This window comes from Somniosus microcephalus, chromosome 2 (assembly GCF_052327205.1).
Source record: "Somniosus microcephalus isolate GS21.2 chromosome 2, FLI_Smic_1.0, whole genome shotgun sequence".
In the NCBI taxonomy this organism is placed as follows: domain Eukaryota; kingdom Metazoa; phylum Chordata; class Chondrichthyes; order Squaliformes; family Somniosidae; genus Somniosus; species Somniosus microcephalus.
This window is the reverse complement of record NC_140988.1, coordinates 61,307,039-61,325,326: the sequence shown is the minus strand read 5'-3', so window position 1 is coordinate 61,325,326 and position 18,288 is coordinate 61,307,039. Positions and strand designations below refer to the sequence as shown.

The 18,288-nt window shown below is 44.7% G+C and overlaps 1 protein-coding gene across 10 annotated transcripts in view; it reads left to right on the top strand.

The window, feature by feature from the left end:
- bltp1 (bridge-like lipid transfer protein family member 1) overlaps positions 1–18,288 on the top strand; it is a 567,108-nt gene that overhangs the window by 384,010 nt on the left and 164,810 nt on the right. For all 10 annotated transcript variants that reach the window (XM_086009761.1, XM_086009749.1, XM_086009753.1 and 7 more), the window contains 3 exons: positions 927–1,095; positions 2,530–2,741; positions 4,343–4,541. In XM_086009761.1, the coding sequence (XP_085865887.1) occupies positions 927–1,095; positions 2,530–2,741; positions 4,343–4,541 (580 nt within the window). The remainder of the gene's footprint in view (positions 1–926; positions 1,096–2,529; positions 2,742–4,342; positions 4,542–18,288) is intronic.

Sequence of the window (18,288 nt, the reverse complement as noted above, 5' to 3'; positions counted from 1 at the left end):
TCAAAACTTGTTACCTACAGAAAAGTCTAAATGCATTAAAAATTAATTTCCCAACATTGTCTTAACTCTGAAACTCACCAGTGCACCATTGGATCCTTCACACCACTTCTGCAGCTGTCATCAATGCAGAAACATTACAGCAGACTCACAAAACGCTACACTTAACTGGCATGGTGTTCGGAAGTCGGGAAGCCCGCAGTGGAAGTGTCAAAATTGGAAAAAGCCTGTTAACTGCCTGTAAACAAGTAGTTAAGTGGCTATAATCCTCTTCCCGCCGCTAGCTGTTGGGTTCATGCGCAAATCGGGGACCCGACACTTGGGAAGATTGATTGGAGGCGGGTTGACGGCGAGTTTCCTGCCCGCTGTCAATCTTTGCGATTTTGCCAGAGGTCCCGCCCCCTGAACGCTGGCAAAATTCCGGCCTAAGTATTTTTCCCCCTTAATGTCACCTACCGTGATCCACATATTTATAAATTGTCTGAATCTAATTTCTATTTTTCATGTCCTCCTCATCTCAATTTATATCCAATAAAAAGGCCTCTCTGTTTATAATTTCTATCAGTGCAGAGCAAATTATATCTACAAATTAATTCGCCAGTGAACGTTATTACAGTATTAGTGAAACCTCCATGATATCTGTAAAATCATAGTTTTCTTGGCTGATGTAAAACTCTCAATCCTAAAGTTAATTTTTATTTCTCATATTTGTGTGCAAAATTTTGAGGGATTGGTTCCCACCATTCCCTTTTTTTGTGTGCTCAGAGCCATACACTCTGCCTGTTATCTTGTTGCATCCACTGTTTGTACTCCAGCATCTTCTGACCTCTGCACCATAACTTCTGGCCTCAACCTTTTCTAGTTTCAACGTTTTCCCTGGTTTTTGGTCTGATCTGTTTGCCCTTTATTTTAATTTTTTGGCGTATTAGGTCTATGAAGAAGCTGGTTCAGATTTTCATCAAGTAGCATATTTCAAAACACGGATTGGATTGAGGAATGCACTGCAAGAAGAGATCAGTGGCGCTTTTGATAGAGAAGCTGTTCTCATCACACTTAGTCGACCAATAATATATGCACAGCCTGTGGCCTTTGACAGAGGTATGCTTTTCCAACTGTCAGTTGATATACAGCAATGCAACTAAAGCTCTTACATTATTGCTGCTAAACCCTTGTAACCTTTCTTTGACACCCCCCCCCCATCCTTCCTCCCCACTCAGCCACAGCTCAGCCCAGCCCCCCTCCTCAGTGCTGCTACAGCTCAGGATCTCTCCCTGGATACCCATTCCCATTACGATCTGACCTCAGTATTGCAAATTTCTGCCCCCCACCTCTCATCAGCGCTTTCAGATCCAAGAATTCTCATCCCATTACCACCAAACGCCAGGGCCTGCTCTTCTATACTGCCAGACACCATGTGACCCAACCCCCAGCCCAGTGCCATCAGACTCTGCTGCCCCTCCACCACCTAGTTCTGCCAGAAAATTAGATTCTCCTCCTCAACTGTTGCAACAGCATGGAGCACCAGACCCATCAGTGAGCTGACCTCTGCCAGTGAGCCAAATCCCACGTTCCACCTCTAGTGCTACTAAATTCCCCTGCATCCTCAGTGTTGCTGAACCTCATTACCTCTATCCCAATTCTGTTGAATCTCAGCACCCCCTCCTGCCAATTGTAATAAACCCTACTACCCCTCGCTGCTGCTGAACACCAGGTGCCTATCTTGAAACCTAGTATATCTTGCCTACCATCTTGCTGTGTATTCTAAGCGTTTTAAAAGATGTGGTAAAAACTGCAAAGGAACATATACAGTAATGATAATCAAGGACATATTTATAGTTTTGTTGGAAAACTGTCAGAGTTGCAGAATTTGATCCCCAAAACGCAAGTTAAAAATTCCATAATACCATTTAATAAAAATAAAGTTTGATTCATTTCAGTAAATAAATGGCCATGATAATACATTGTGTGTTACATGGCATAATGTTGTCACTGTTATAAAAGAACGTATTCTCCAACTCACCAGGAGCATCACCATGGGAGATCCTGACATCACACTTTATTATAGATGCAAATCAATTTTCCAACTCAATGCCCGCTAGAGTGCATTGGATTCTGTACGTGTTTGTTTAAGGTAAAGCAGATATGGGGAATGCACCAGCTCAAATTTGAATTTGAAACTTCAAATATAAGTGACATCTTTGATCCTAGACAGAATATTTTGACATTGAAATTTGATTGCAACTTTTTGAGAGAGAAAACTTGTAATCATCATATTACAGTAAAGCTGATGCTATATAGTAAAAAGTTAGATGTGTACCTTATCTTGTCTACATCTTAATTTTAAAATCTGCACATTTAAGCTAGATATTGATTTATCAGTTTCCTACATCTTGCTGCCAATGAGTTTATATATTTGTCTTTGCCAAAATCTTTGTGAAGGATTCAAAATCAATTTAAGAGTGGCAAAAACATGCATGGATTTTTTTTATTTGATTATAATTAATTGATTCATAACTTTTTTTCATTGTGAAGCTGTCCTTTTCTGGCTGAACTACAAAGCTGCTTATGACAACTGGAATGAACAGCGAATGGCGCTACACAAGGACATTCATGTTGCTACGAAAGAAGTTGTTGACAAACTGCCTGGAATTCAGCAGACCTCTGCTCAAGCATTTGGCACACTATTTTTGCAGCTGACTGTGAATGATTTGGGCATCTGCTTACCTATCACCAGCACCATACAGGTACTATATTAGTACACCACAGCAGAAACAATCAGCTTATCAGTCACAAATATTAAATTACTGTTGTGTCGCAATGCAACATTAATAATACTCAACTGCTTGTTATTTTTAATTAAATTATATTTTATCTTCCTTTTTGCACCAATTTTCTTCCCTGAGTATTGACTCTTTAGGCAGAGGCAGAGTTCCTTGGGAGCCACAGTCACGCTCTAGTATCGTCCAAGTGGCCATGCTTTTCATGAATTTTCCTCTCCCTAACCCAAGGGTTCTGAAGCCATTTGTAGTTCCCTAAGTCCCGCTCCAGCTGGGATAGTTAATTCAACAAAGATCAGAGCTCAAACCTGGGACCTTCCTGGTTTTTATGGTTCAGCTACTCACTGGCATAAATATCTGTCATGACTTTCCAGTGCTTGTTTGAAATCTGCCTGTTGACAGGGCCTTTAGTCCTTGTAGTGCTCTCTTTTCCCCCCCCCCCCCCCCACTTTTTTCCCTTCCCATTATGTATTAGGGGAAAATGCCTTGCACCTAGTGTGCATCCATCACTCCAAATGTCACACTTCAAAACATCACAGCATTTTTCTCCAGAGACTTTGCCTGTCTTACATGTGCAAGGGACTTGAGTTCATGAGACTTCCCACAGTTGTCTCTGTCAGCTGTCAATTACCCTGCATGAAGAGGCTCAACCAGAAAGCAGACCAAAGACCTACAGTGGCTTATAATAAACACTGGAAGGGCAAGGATGTTATATTATACAGAATGAATCTAGCCAGGCTCACCAGCCTCCACACCTGCCCTCAAGCCTCAGACTTTACTGTTCCAACTTGCCAAATAATAGGAAACTGATCCCAATGCATCTTACAAATTGGGCCTTGTGTGCTGCTGCACCTATATGTCAGCTCTCTCATCCCCCATGCTACATTTCCTGGCCAATTGATTCACCCCTCTTCCTGTACTTATCTCCTTGGTTTGGTTCCTGGGCTACCTGTGAACAGGCGATCTACAAGTAGTTGATAAGTAAAGAATGCATAATATTAAATATTCTTATTTTGACCATATTTAAAGGTGACCCATTAATATTTTGTATAGTAAATGCTAACATTGAACATCAAGTTAATTAGAATCAAAACTGATTCAAATTGTCTCAATTTAGATTGATTTTTGTACAAGACTGAAAGCTTGCTGTAATTAAATTCGGAAAGTATTACTTGTGATTTATTTCTATAGACCTAAAAGCAATATACATAGTATTGTGTTGGCACTATTGTCACCTTACCAACTTGTTTAAATTCAAACCTAGAAATGATTCTTTGCGATATTAACGTTATTAAACTTAACATATTCCTATGCCATTCCTCTGTCCACCATTAAAAACAAAGGTTTACATCTTCATTGAAATAGCAAGTAGATGAACGTCACATTAGGTGCTTGTGTTCTAATAACGTAATCAGTATTTCCAGGCTTATTTATAGTAAAAGTGTGTTCACAGCATCGCAACAAGTACAAAATTTCACATTATTTGAAATAGTTCAAGTATCTTTTACTTTGTTGGATGATTGTCAATGGTGTTTTAACAATTTTTTTTAAAAATTGTATCTTGGCAGGCTAATCACACTATTGATTTTGATCCTGGCTCGGCTATGGTTCTTACAATTGAGAGTACCTTGATCACTGCTTGCTCGTCTGAATCCCTAGTCAGCAAAGGTCATTTCAAAAATTTCTGCATACGATTTGCTGATGGATTTGAAACTAGTTGGGATGACTGGAAACCAGAACTGCAGGGAGATATAGTAATGAATGCCTGTGAGTTTCTTGCATACTTGTTCTCTCTTCCTCTTTTTTTCACTCCCCCATTCTATCTACACAAAAAAAAGTGGACAAATGGTGTTCAAATTGTATTATTCTGTAATAGAAGTAAATCAATATAATAATTTACTGATCTATTTAGTTGCATTGTTTCTCAGCAGCTAGCCCCAGAAATCCCTCTCCCCGGCTCCTTCCATCTTCACCTCTTAACAAGCGCGAGAAGGTCATGGATTTCTTCATCACCTAGATAGAGATTATCCATTCAGCTATTTCCCCCTTTTTCCCTTGGCCACTAAGCCAAACCACCCACCAGTCCCTTTTCTACTCTATCCCTGAACCCTTGTCTCTCTCTCGTTTCTTCCCGATCTCTCTCTCTCGCACTATCTAAGCTTATTTCATCCATGAGACCTACCTCCTACTACCTTAACCCCATTCCCACTGAACTGCTGATCACCCAACTTCCCATCCTGTTTCTCATACTAGCTGACATGGTAAATCATTCCCACTCCTCAGGCACTGTCCCCTTCTCTTTCAAAACTGCGGTCATCACACAACTCCTTAAAAAAATAAACGCACCCTCGACCCCTTTGTCTTCGTAAACTACTATACCAACTCCATCCTGACGTTCCTTTCCAAGGTCCTTAAACATGATGGCCCGTATTTTCCGGTGCGTACGGGCCCGTATGGGCCCCACAAGTTCCGGGTTTTTGCCCAACTACTGCCCAGCGAATGCCTGTGAAATTTTTTCACCTGGTAAATAAATATAAAAATGAATATAAAAAATGCTTCAATTATTTAAACATTACAACACCTGTAAAATAAGTTACGGTTATTTTTAGCCCTTTTAAAACATATACATTTATTTTTCAAAAATTTAATTTTTATTTTAAATGTTTAATTAAATTGCATTTTAAATATGTAATTTTTTTATTTATTCGATATGTAAATGTGTTTTTTATGTCATCCGCATTCATGCTTATGGAGATTCCGTACGTACGGAACCCCCCATAACCATGAATGGGATTCCCCTTCCATTGGTTGGGCCGGCCCACGTGATCCCAGGGGCGCTTGTGAACCGCCTGCGCCCCTGGGGTACGTGGACCTCTATGCATGGCTACGTATAGAGGCCCAAGAGTGCGAGTTACCATAGATCCAGGACCATTAGGTAGGTTCGTAGATTTTTTGCCGTTCGGAGGCATCCGCCGGCAGGAAGCCTCTGACCCCAAATTCAGGCATGATGTTTTCCTCTGACATGCATGGTCATCTTTCCTACAGTTTCCTGATTTGAATCCTTCCATATCTCCAGACAGTTCAAGAAGATATAAAAAGACTTGCATTTATATAGCACCTTTCACGACCTCAGGATGTCTAAAAGTGTTTTACAGCAAATTAATTTCGTTTGAAGTGTCACTGTTGTAATGTAGGAAATGGGACAGCCAATTTGCATACAACAAGCTCCCACAAACAGCAATGTTGAAAATGACCAGATAATCTGTTTTAGTGAATTTGGTTGAGGGATAAATATTGGTCAGGATACTGGGAAGAACTCCCCTGCTCTTCTTCGAAATAGTGCCATGGGATCTTTTACGTCCACCTGAGAAGTAAGAATAACAGGGCAATAATACTGAGTGATTTTAACTATCCCAAGATAGGCTAGAATAAAGTAAATTCATGCTGTAATGGGGGGAGTCATTTTTATAAAACATCCAGTATTGCTTCCCAGATATGTATGTTTCCAGTACAGCAAGGAAGAAGCATTGCTTGATTTAGTTCTAGGGAGTTTAGGTATGGGAAAATAACTGATTTGAGAGTAGCTAAACAATTGGTAAATAGTGACCACAACATAATTGTTGTGTTCAATGTAAGAATATATAAAAAGATAATCAAGAATCAAAGCTAAGGGTGCTGGATTGGAAAAAGGCACAGTTCAGTGAGATAAAAAGGAAGCTGGAGGAGAAGGTGGAAGTCCTGTCCTGTCGTTACTCCATCCCAAAGAATAGAATCTCGCCCGGATACCGGTTAGATAAGTGCAGCATATGGTACAAGAGAAAATGTAGCAGCATCGATAGAAAGTGGATGACGGTCAGGAATCAAAAGTTGCGGTGCATGGGTGATGTATGAACTGGAGAAAGGTTGGAAGTGGTGTACCTCGGGTCAGTGCAGGATCCACTTTTGTTCTCGGTTTTTATAGATAATTTGGACTTGGGTATAGGGAACCAATCTCGAAACAAAAGTGGAAAGGTTGGCAAATAATGAAGACATTTAGTAAATAGAAAGACGTAGATAGGTTAAGTGGAATGGGCAGACAGTTGGCAGATGCAATTTAATATGAATAAGTGTGAGGTAATACATTGTGGGATATAAAACAAAAAATGGGAGTATACACTTAATGGAAAAACAATGAAGGATGTAGATGAAACGAGGCAGGCAGAGTACTTGGCGCAGGCAGGTAGTGCAGGGGTCCCCTGTGGCCATCCCCCCTCTCCAACAGATACACCACTTTGAGTACTGTTGGGGGGGATGGCTTATCAGAGGAAGGCAGCAGCAGCCAACTTCCTGGCACCAGGGGTGGCTCTGCTGCACAGCACGGGAGGAAAAAGAGGGGTAGAGCTATAGTAATAGGGGATTCTGTTGTAAGGGGAATAGATAGGCGTTTCTGCGGCCGCAAACAAGACTCCAGGATGGTGTGTTGCCTCCCTGGTGCAAGGGTCAAGGATGTCTCCGAGCGGCTGCAGAACATCTTGGAAGGGGAGGGTGAACAGCCAGTTGTCGTGGTGCATATAGGCACCAACGATATAGGTAAAAAGCGGGATGAGGTCCTAAAAGCGGAATATAGGGAGTTAGGAGATAAATTAAAAAACAGGACCTCAAAGGTAGTAATTTCAGGATTGCTACCAGTGCCACGTGCTAGGCAGAGTAGAAATAGAAGGATACTTCAGATGAATAGGTGGCTCGAGGAATGGTGCCAGGGGGAGGGATTCAAGTTCCTGGGACATTGGAACCAGTTCTGGGGGAGGTGGGACCAGTTCAAACCGGACTGTTTGCACCTGGGCAGGGCTGGAACCGATGTCCCAGGAACAGCTAGTGCTGTGGGGGAGGGTTTAAACTAAAATGGCAGGGGGTTGGGAACCTGAGCAGGGAGACAGAGGAAAGGGAAACAAGGATAAAAGCAAAAGATAGGAAGGAGAAAAACAAAAGTGGCAGTCCGAGAAATCAACGGTTTAAATCAAATGTGGCCACAGTAAATAATAATTCTAATAGGTCTAAGAGCGTTAAAAAAAACAAGCCTGAAGGCTTTGGCCTAGAAATTTGGTTGGTAGCGCCAGCGATTAGCACCTAAAGAGCCCGAGAATTGGGGCGTTACCCAATTTTCGGGCAGGCGCAGTGAATATAGCGCCACCTCCCATATTGAGTATCCTTTTAGCGCCGGCACTAACTCTTTGCGGGTGCAGGCAGATCATGACGTCATTTCAGTGTGCAACGCCTTTTTGGCGCCCCGGACCGGATATTCGGTGGCGCCCACAACCTTTCCGCCTGGCGCTATTAGTGACAGTTGGATGGAGCGTTCCCGGGCCCTTCTCGGACTCTGGGGGCGCTATTTAAAGGGGACAGCACTAGTATAAAAGCTGCAGCCATTTGGGCTGGCCATTCTGATCGTTGCTGGAGAGAGTTCCTGACCTTCTGTTGGACAGTAATTTTCTCATTGAGCCTTCGGAGGCACTGGCACTGGCAGCTTGAGGGCCCGGCTCCCGAGCTGGTGATGCAGCATCTGAAAGCAGGGAGGTGGAAGAGTGGCTTTAGCAAAAGGACATCTGGGCAGCAAGGGATGCCAGATTGCGGCAAGGCTATGACATGGGTCCACAGTGAGAAAGCATGCTGGCGGGGGGAACAAGTGGAAGGAGACAGTTGTAAAAGGTGAGAACCTTACCATCGCTGTCGACAATGTGGTCGGCATCTGCAGTGGTTACAGGACCACTCAGACGTCACAGAATCACAGAATCACAGAAACCCCACAGTGCAGATAGAGGCCATTTCGGCCCATCGAGCCTGCACCGACACATATCCCACCTGATCCCCGTAACCCCTGCACCAACACATATCCCACCCTATCCCCGTAACCCCATGTATTTAATCCCCCTAACACTAAGGGTCAATTTATCATAGCCAATCAACCTAACCTGCACATCTTTGGCCTGTGGGAGGAAACCGGAGCACCCGGAGAAAACCCACGCAAACACGGGGAGAATGTGCAAACTCCACACAGACAGTCACCCGAGGCCGGATTCGAACCCGGGTCCCTGGCGCTGTGAGACAACAGTGCTAACCACTATGCCACCGTGCTGCCCCGTCCTCCAAGAATCTGGTGGACTCTCTCCTTGAGATCCGTGAGAGTGACCACTTGTGGAGGTCCTCCACTGGTGCTAAGCTGGTCTTTGCCAATCCTTGCCAGCTTGGACTGCAGGGGAAAGGAGGGGAAGTTATGTGACACGATGCCCTGAGTGATCATCTCATGCCCCCCATGGTGCAGGAGCCCTTACATGACGCCTTGAGTCAAATGTGCATGTGTGTGCCCAGAAAGGGCCATGGGTGCTTGCTGGCAGATGGCCAATGGGGCACAGCCCACCCTGTAGCCATAAAGTCAGGTGCAAATGAAGGGATGCAGAAGTTTGCAGAAACAACACTCACCCTCACGACCCGAGTGAGGTCGTTGAATTTCTTTCTGCATTGGACAGGGCTCCTGGTCACCATGCTGCTGGAGTTGACTCTCTGGCATACATCCCTCCAAGCTCGTCGGTAGAGAACATCTCGCCGGCGCTCCACTGCGGCCACCAATTGCTCCAGAGCCTCATTGGTGAAGCGCTCTGCTCTCTGTCTCACCTTCTCCACCTGGTCCAAGTTTTTAGCGCCAGAGAAGGGCCTGCGCCGATTCTGAGGCCTGCAAGGCGCAGAGTGTGGATGCTGAAGCTGACTGACCCACCCCTTTAAGAGCTGGCCGGCGCCTGGAAGTCTCGTGGTCATCGGTAATTGAGAGGACCTGCGCAGCGCCCGTCCGCTCCGATATTGGGTTGCGCCGGAAGTTTAGCGCCTTAGGAGCCCCGTGTAATGCCTGAATTCGCGCCTCAATCACCTTTAGGGGCGATGCAACCCAATATCGCGCCAGGTGGCGATAAGTTGCATCTCGCTATAAACTTTGCACTGCGCCAATTCTAACGCCCCAAGCGGGGCTATACCCAATTTCTAGGCCTTTGTGTCTTAATGCGAGGAGCATTTGTAATAAGGTGGATGAATTGGCTGCGCAAATAGAGGTAAATGAATATGATTTGGTTGGGATTACAGAAACGTGGCTCAAGGATGGCCAAGACTGGGAACTCAACATCCAGGGGTATTCGATATTCAGGAAAGATAGGCAAAAAGGAAAGGCAGGTGGGGTAGCATTACTGGTTAAAGAAGGGATTAACACAATTGTAATGAAGGATATTAGCTCTGATGATGTGGAATCTGTATGGGTAGAATTGAGAAATACTAAGGGGAAAAAAACTTTAGTGGGGGTGGTATATAGACCTCCAAACAGTAAGGCGGAGGTTGGGGATGGCATTAAAAGGGAAATTAAAGAAGCGTGCAATAAGGGCACAGCAGTCATCATGGGTGACTTTTTGTACATATAGATTGGGCCAACCAAATTAGTAACAATACTGTGGAGGAGGAATTCCTGGAGTGTTTACGGGATGGTTTCCTGGACCAATATGTCGAGGAACCAACCAGAGATCAGGTCATCTAGGCTGGGTATTATATAACGAGAAAGGATTAATTAGCAATCTTGTTGTACGAGGCCCCTTGGGTCGGAGCGATCATAATATGATCGACTTCTTCATTAAGATGGAGAATGAAGTAGTTGACTCAGAGACTAGGGTCCTCAATTTAAATAAAGGAAACTACGATGGTCTGAGGAGCGAGTTGGGTAGGATTGATTAGGGAATGGCACTCAAAGGGTTGACGGTGGATAGGCAATGGCAAACATTCAAAGACCGAATGGATGAGCTACAGAATTTGTTCATCCCAGTTTGGCATAAAAATAAAACAAAAAAGGTGACTCAACCGTGGCTAACAAGGGAAATTAGGGATAGCATAAAATCCAAGGAGAGGACATATAAATTGGCCAGAAAAAACAATAATCCTGAGGATTGGGAGCAGTTTAGGATTCAACAAAGGAGGACAAAGGGATAAATTAAGAAAGGGAAAATAGAATATGAGAGTAAGCTTGCAGGGAACATAAAAACTGACTGTAAAAGCTTTTATAGATATGTGAAGAGAAAAAGATTGGTGAAGTCAAGCGTAGGTCCCTTGCAGTCAGAATCAGGGGAATTTATAATGGGGAACAAAGAAATGGCAGACCAACTAAATACATATTTTGGTTCTGTCTTCACAAAGGAGGACACAAATAACCTCCCAGAGATGCCAAGGAACATAGGGTCTGATGAAAGGGTGGAACTGAAAGAAATCAGTATTTGTAGGGAAATGGTGTTAGGAAAATTGATGGGACTGAAGGCCGATAAATCCCCAGGGCCTGATAATCTACATCCCAGGGTACTTAAGGAAGTGGCCCTAGAAATAGTAGATGCATTGCTGGTCATCTTCCAGAACTCGATAGACTCTGGAACAGTACCTATGGATTGGAGGGTAGCTAATGTTACCCCACTATTCAAAAAAGTTGGTAGAGAAAAAGCGGGGAATTAAGCCTGACATCGGTAGTGGGGAAAATGCTAGAGTCCATTATAAAAGATGTAATAGCAGAGCACTTGGAAAGCAGTGACAGGATTGGACAAAGTCAACATGGATTTACAAAAGGTAAATCATGCTTGACTAATCTACTGGAATTTTTTGAGGATGTAACTGGTAAAATAGATAAGGGAGAACTCGTGGATGTGGTGTATTTGGACTTTCAGAAGGCTTTCGATAAGGTCCTGCATAAGAGATTAGCATGCAAAATTAAGGCACATGGGATTGGGGGCAAGGTATTGACTTAGATAGAGAACTGGTTGGCGGACAGAAAGCACAGAGTTGGAATAAATGGGTCGTTTTCCGAGTGGCAGGCAGTGACTAGTGGGGTACCGCAAGGATTGGTCCTAGGACCCCAGCTGTTCACAATATATATTAATGATCTGGACGAGGGAATTGGATGTAATATCTCCAAATTTGCAGACGACACAAAGTTGGGTGGGAGGGTATGCTGTGAGGAGGATGTCGTGAAACTCCAGTACGATTTGGACAGGTTGGGTGATTGGGCAGAAACATGGTAAATGCACTATAATGTGGATAAATGTGAGGTTATCCACTTTGGTGGGAAAAACAGGAAGGCAGATTATTATTTGAATGGCAATAGGTTGGGAGAAGGGGAAGTGCAAAGAGACCTGGGTGTTCTTGTGCACCAGTCGCTGAAGGTAAGCATGCAGGTGCATCAGTTGGTTAAGAAGGCAAATGGTATGTTGGCCTTCGTAGCAAGAGGGTTTGAGTACAGGAACAAGGATGTCTTGCTACAGGTGTACAGGGCCTTGGTGAGACCACACCTTGAGTATTGTGTGCAGTTTTGGTCGCCTTACCTGAGGAAGGACGTTCTTGCCATGGAAGGAGTGCAGCGAAGATTCACCAGGCTGATACCTGGGATGGCAGGAATGACGTATGAGGAGAGATTGTGTTGATTGGGCTTATACTCACTGGAGTTCAGAAGATTGAGAGGGGATCTCATCGAAACCTATAAAATTCTGTCAGGCCTGGATAGACTAGATGCAGGAAGGATGTTTCTGATGGCCGGGGAGTCCAGAACCAGGGGTCATAGTCTAAGGATAAGGGGTAAGCCATTTAGGACTGAAAGGAGGAGGAATTTCTTCACCCAGAGAGTGGTGAACCTGTGGAATTCTCTGCCACAGAGGGCGGTGGAGGTCAGTTCATTAAATATATTCAAGAAAGAGTTGGATATATTTCTTAAGGCTAAAGGGATCAAGGGATATGGGGAGAAGGCAGGGACAGGGTACTGAATTTGGATGATCAGCCATGATCTCATTGAATGGCGGAGCAGGCTCGAAGGGCCGAATGGCCTTCTCCTGCTCCTATCTTCTATGTTTCTGTGAGCAACCTAGGGGTTTAAAATGGATAATTCCATGAAAGTGTGAGTGCAGGTAGATAAAGCCAAAAAGGCTACTAGAATTTTGAGTTTTATTAATAGTGCAGAGTACAAGAGTGAAGAATTAATGATGAATTCATTCAAGACACAGTACTGTATGCAGTTTTGGGTACCCCCATTATAGAAAGGACATTAAAGCCAGAAGAGAAGATTCAGCACGGATTCACCAGGATTATGTCATGGATGGGAAACTCTTGTTATGATTAAAGACTTGAGATACTAGGACTATTTCCAGTGAAATAGAGAAGGCTAAAACGACATTCAGTTGAGGTTTTTAAATTTATGAAGCGTTTTGATAGTGAATAGGGAAACACAGTTTCCTTTGGTTAGAGAGTAAGTGAAGAGAGGTCACTAATTTAAGATTATCATGAAGCGATGTTAGGAGAAAAGTCTTAACACACAGTGTTGATGGAGCATGGAATGCTTTGTCATGCAGTGAATGATGCCTTTAAGGGAAATTGGATAATTAATTAAAGCAGAGAAAGATGCAGGACATTGGGGAGAGCGCAGGGCAGTGGATTCCTCTTGCACAGAGCAGGCACTGACATGATGGATCACATGTGCTGTAAACTTTAATCCAGCTTCTGCCCCTTCCATAATCCTGAAACATTCCTTTTCAAAGCCACCAACAACCTGCCCTGTATCATGATGTGCGACCCCTCCCCATCCTAGACTGCTCTGCAACCTTCAAAAGCCTCCCTTGCTGGGTTCTAATCCCACAAATCTGATTATAGCTATGCCATCTCTAGCAATAGTTTCTTTTCCTACCCCCACAACGTTAACTCAAGAGTCCACCTTTGGTCCCTCCTCTTCCTCATCTACACGCTGTTCTTTGGTGACATTGGCCCAGAAATTCGGGTCTCCACGGGTGAGTACGCACGGGGTACTCACCCGTAGGCCCAATGGAAGTGACGATTTTCTGCATGCACTGCGCATGCGCGGGAAACCGGCACTTCCGTTCCCCTGAAATCAGGGGATCAGAGGTCGAACGCGTGCGCGGGAGAGGCTGCGAGTGCGCATCGAACGTCGTTTTTTTTTTTTTTTTTACAGGTTTTCCCGGGAAGGTGAGTCTGCAGAATTTAGAAATGTAAAAAGCAGGCCATACGGCCTGCTTTTTACAAGGTAATGGTGAATTAATTAAAATTAAAACATTTTTTCCACAGGTTTATTGTTTTTAAATACTTTAAAGCAAGTTAAGTTTATTTTTAGCCCTGTTAGAAAATAAAATTATTTTTTTCAAAAATTTAAATTATTGTTTAAATAGTTATTTCATTTAATTTACAGTTTATTTAAAAAATGTGATTTAAAAAAAAAAATTATTTGAAGATTTTGTGATGTTTTGTAAGAAGAAGGGGACCGTAGTATTTCTAAGTTTGACAGCACTTCCTGTCAGACTTATGAATGGAGCATTTCCTGCTCCAATTGGCTCCCCATGGCCCACGTGATCCCAGGGGACGCTTCGAACTAACTGCGCCCCTGGGATACGCAAGCACTGCGCGCCGGCAGCTGGACCAGGCCCCGGATCGGAATTCCACGGGGGCCCAGAGCTCAACAGCCAGCGCGCAAGGTAAGTGCAGGTCGGGGGCTTGCACCCGCGGGAAGCCCCTGACCCGAATTTCTGGGCCATTGTCTGCAGACATGGGGTCGGATTCCCCATGGCACCCAGCTCAACTTCTCCACCACCCCTCTTGACCCATCCACTGACTCTGTGTTGTAAGCCTGCTTGTCTAACATCCAGTCTTGGTTGAGCCTCAAGTTCTTTCAGCTGAACGTTGTCTTTGGCCCCCGCCACAAATTCTCTCCCTTTTGCCTGCTTCAAACTCTGTAACCTTGCTACTATCTATACCTTTCTCCTGGCCATTGTCTCCGGCTGAATTAGACTTTTTGCAACATTGGCATCCTGTTTGACCCTGTGCTGAACTTCCGATGCTATATCTTTTCCACCAAAAAGACTTCCACTGCTGTAGCATTGCCAGCTTCCACCCTGATCTCCGCCAATTTGCCGCTGAATCTTTCATATGTCTTTGTCACCTCCAGAGTCCATTGGTCCAATGTTTTCCTTGATGGCCTCTCACCCTCTTCGCTCCATAAATTCTCCATCCAAAATACACCTGCCCATATCCTGTCCCACACCTGCCCATATCCTGTCCTGGTGCACGAAACTCAAAAAGTTAGTATGCAGGTGCAGCAAGTGATCAAGAAGGCCAATGGAATGTTGGCTTTTATTGCTAGGGGGATGGAATATAAAAACAGGGAGGTATTGCTGCAGTTGTACAAGGTATTGGTGAGACCACACCTGGAATACTGCATACAGTTTTGGTGTCCATACTTAAGAAAAGACATACTTGCTCTCGAGTCAGTACAAAGAAGGTTCACTCGGTTAATCCCGGGGATGAGGGGGTGGTCATATGAGGAGAGGTTGAGTAGATTGGGACTCTACTCATTGGAGTTTAGAAGAATGAGAGGCGATCTTATTGAAACATATAAGATTGTGAAGGGGCTTGATCGGGTGGATGCGGTGAGGATGTTCCCAATGATGGGTGAAACTAGAACTAGGGGGCATAATCTTAGAATAAGGGGCTGCTCTTTCAAAACTGAGATGAGGAGAAACTTCTTCACTCAGAGGGTGGTAGGTTTGTGGAATTTGCTGCCCCAGAAAGCTGTGGAAACTACATCATTAAATAAATTTAAAACAGAAATAGTTTCCTAGAAGTAAAGGGAATTAAGGGTTACGGGGAGCGGGCAGGAAATTGGACATGAGTCTCGGTTCGGAATAGTCATGGCCCTGTGGGTAGTGGAGTGGGCCCAAGGGCCGTGTAACCTGGTTCTGCTCCTACTGTGTTCTAATTCTGTGTTAGATTTCAGGAGATGGTTTTATTCCTGTTCCTGGCTGGGGTGGAGATCGCCTTTACAGAAGGTAAGTACTGTAGAAAATATAGGGACAGTGATCTCCTGGAAGAATTTCGATCGCCTAGATGGGTCGGAGAGGAATTTCCCAGATTTTTTTCTCCCAAATTGGCCATTGGGTCTTTATCTGATTTTTCGCCTCTCCCGGGAGATCACATGGGTTCGGGTGGATGCAGAGTGATAGAAGATTTGAGGTTAGGATCAGATCAGCCATGATCTTATTGAATGGTGGAGCAGGCTCGAGGGGCCGATTGGCCTACTCCTGCTCCTATTTCTTATGTTCTTATCTATCATACCCCACCTCCCCCGCCATTCTTGCTAATGCACTTTGCTTCCCAGTCCCCAAACATCTCAAATTTTAATTATCTCGCTGTTAAATTGCACCAAGCCTCCCACTGCCCTAACTCTGCAACCTCCTCCAGCCCTACAGTCCTCTCCCCTGATTACTCTATCTCCGGTCCCTTGTGTATTCTTCCTCTCTTTGTTCCACCATTGGTAGCCATGCCTTCAGTTGCCTAGGTCCAGCTCTCTGGAATTCATTCTCTAAACCTCTCTACCCCTCTCTCCTCATTTAAGATGCTCCTTATAAACCTGCCTCTTTGACCTATCTTTTAGTTGCCCATTCTAATCTTCTATCCGAAGTTTAAGATCACACTAATAGGGGTATACTACAGGCCACGTAATATTAATTGCACCTTAGGATGTTTTACTACGTTAAAGGTGCTATATAAATAGCAGTGGGAATGGTAGCATAGTGGTTATGTTACTGGACGAGTAATCCAGAGGCCTGGACATGAGATGTGAGTTCAAATCCCACAGCAGCTGGGGAATTTAAATTCAGTGAAATAAATAAATCTGGAATAAAAAGCTAGTATACTTCGGAATGTACTCTGGGTGGGGACTTCAATGTCCATCACCAAGAGTGGCTTGGTAGCACCATGACTGAGCGAGCTGGCCGAGTCCTGAAGGACATAGCTGCCAGACTGGGCCTGCGACAGGTGGTGAGAGAACCAGCATGAGGGAAAAACCTACTTGACCTCATCCTCACCAATCTACCTGTTGCAGGCGCATCTGTCCATGACAGCATTGGTAGGAGTGACCACTGCACAGTCACACTGAGGACACCCTCCATCGTGTTGTGTGGCACTACCACCGTGCTAAATGGGATTGATTCAGAACAGATCTAGTAGCTCAAAACTGGGCATCCATGAGGTGCTGTGGGCCATCAGCAGCAGCAGAATTGTATTCCACCACAATCTGTTGCCTCATGGCCTGGCATATCCCTCACTCTACCATTACCATCAAGCCAGGGTACCAACCCTGGTTCAATGAGGAGTGCAGAAGAGCATACCAGGAGCAGCACCAGGCATACCTAAAAATGAGGTGCCAACCTTGGGAAGCTGCAACACAGCATGCTATAGACAAGTGATCCCACAATCAACGAATCAGATCAAAGCTTGCAGTCCTCCAGTCGTGAATGGCGGTGGACCATTAAACAACTAACAGGAGGAGGAGGCTCCATGGATATCCCTATCCTCTATAATGCTGGAGCCCAGCACGTGAGTGCAAAAGGCAAAGCTGAGCATTTAAGTGGATGATCCATCTCGGCCTCCTCCTGAGGTCCCCACTACCACAGAAGCCAGTCTTCAGCCAAGTTGATTCACTCCACGTGATACCAAGAAACGGCTGAGCGCACTGGATACAGCAAAGGCTATGGGCCCCGGCAACATCCAGGCTATCGTGCTGAAAACCTATCCTCCAGAACTAGCCGTGCCTCTAGCCAAGCTGTTCCAGTACAGCTACAACACTGGCATCTATCTGACAATGTGGAAACTGCCCAGGTATGTCCTGTCCACAAAAAGCAGGACAAATCCAATCCGACCAATTACCGCTCATAAGTCTACTCAATCATCAGCAAAGTGATGGAAGGTGTCGTCGACAGTGCTATCAAGTGGCACTTACTCACCAATAACCTGCTCACTGATGCCCAGTTTGGATTCCACCAGGGCCACTCGGCTCCAGACCTCATTACAGCCTTGGACCAACATGGACAAAGGAGCTGAATTCCAGAGGTGAGAGTGACTGCCCTTGACATTAAGGCAGCATTTGACTGAGTGTGGCATCAAGGAGCCCCAGTAAAACTGAAGTCAATGGGAATTGGAGGGGGTAAAACTCTCCACTGGCTGAAGTCATGCCTTGCACAAAGGAAGGTAGTTGTAGTGATTGAAGGTCAATCATCACAGCCCCAGGACATCGCTGCAGGAGTTCCTCAGGGCAGTGTCCTAAGCCCAACCATCTTCAGCTGCTTCATCAATGACCTTCCCTCCAACATAAGGTCAGAAATGGGGATGTACGCAGTGTTTAGTGCCATTCGCAACTTCTCAGATAATGAAGCAGTCCATGCCCGCATGCAACAAGACCTGGATGACATTCAGGCTTGGGCTGATAAGTGGCAGGTAACATTCGCGCCACAGAAATACCAGGCAATGACTATCTCCAACAAGTGAGAGTCTAACCACCTCCCCTTGACATTCAATGGCATGTCCTAAGCTGCTTCACAGGAGAGTTATCAGACAAAATCAAACAAAACAAGTGGAAAATCACTGCTGAATCTAGTAACGGGAAATGAACCAGCGCAGATAAGAGAAGTAAGCATAA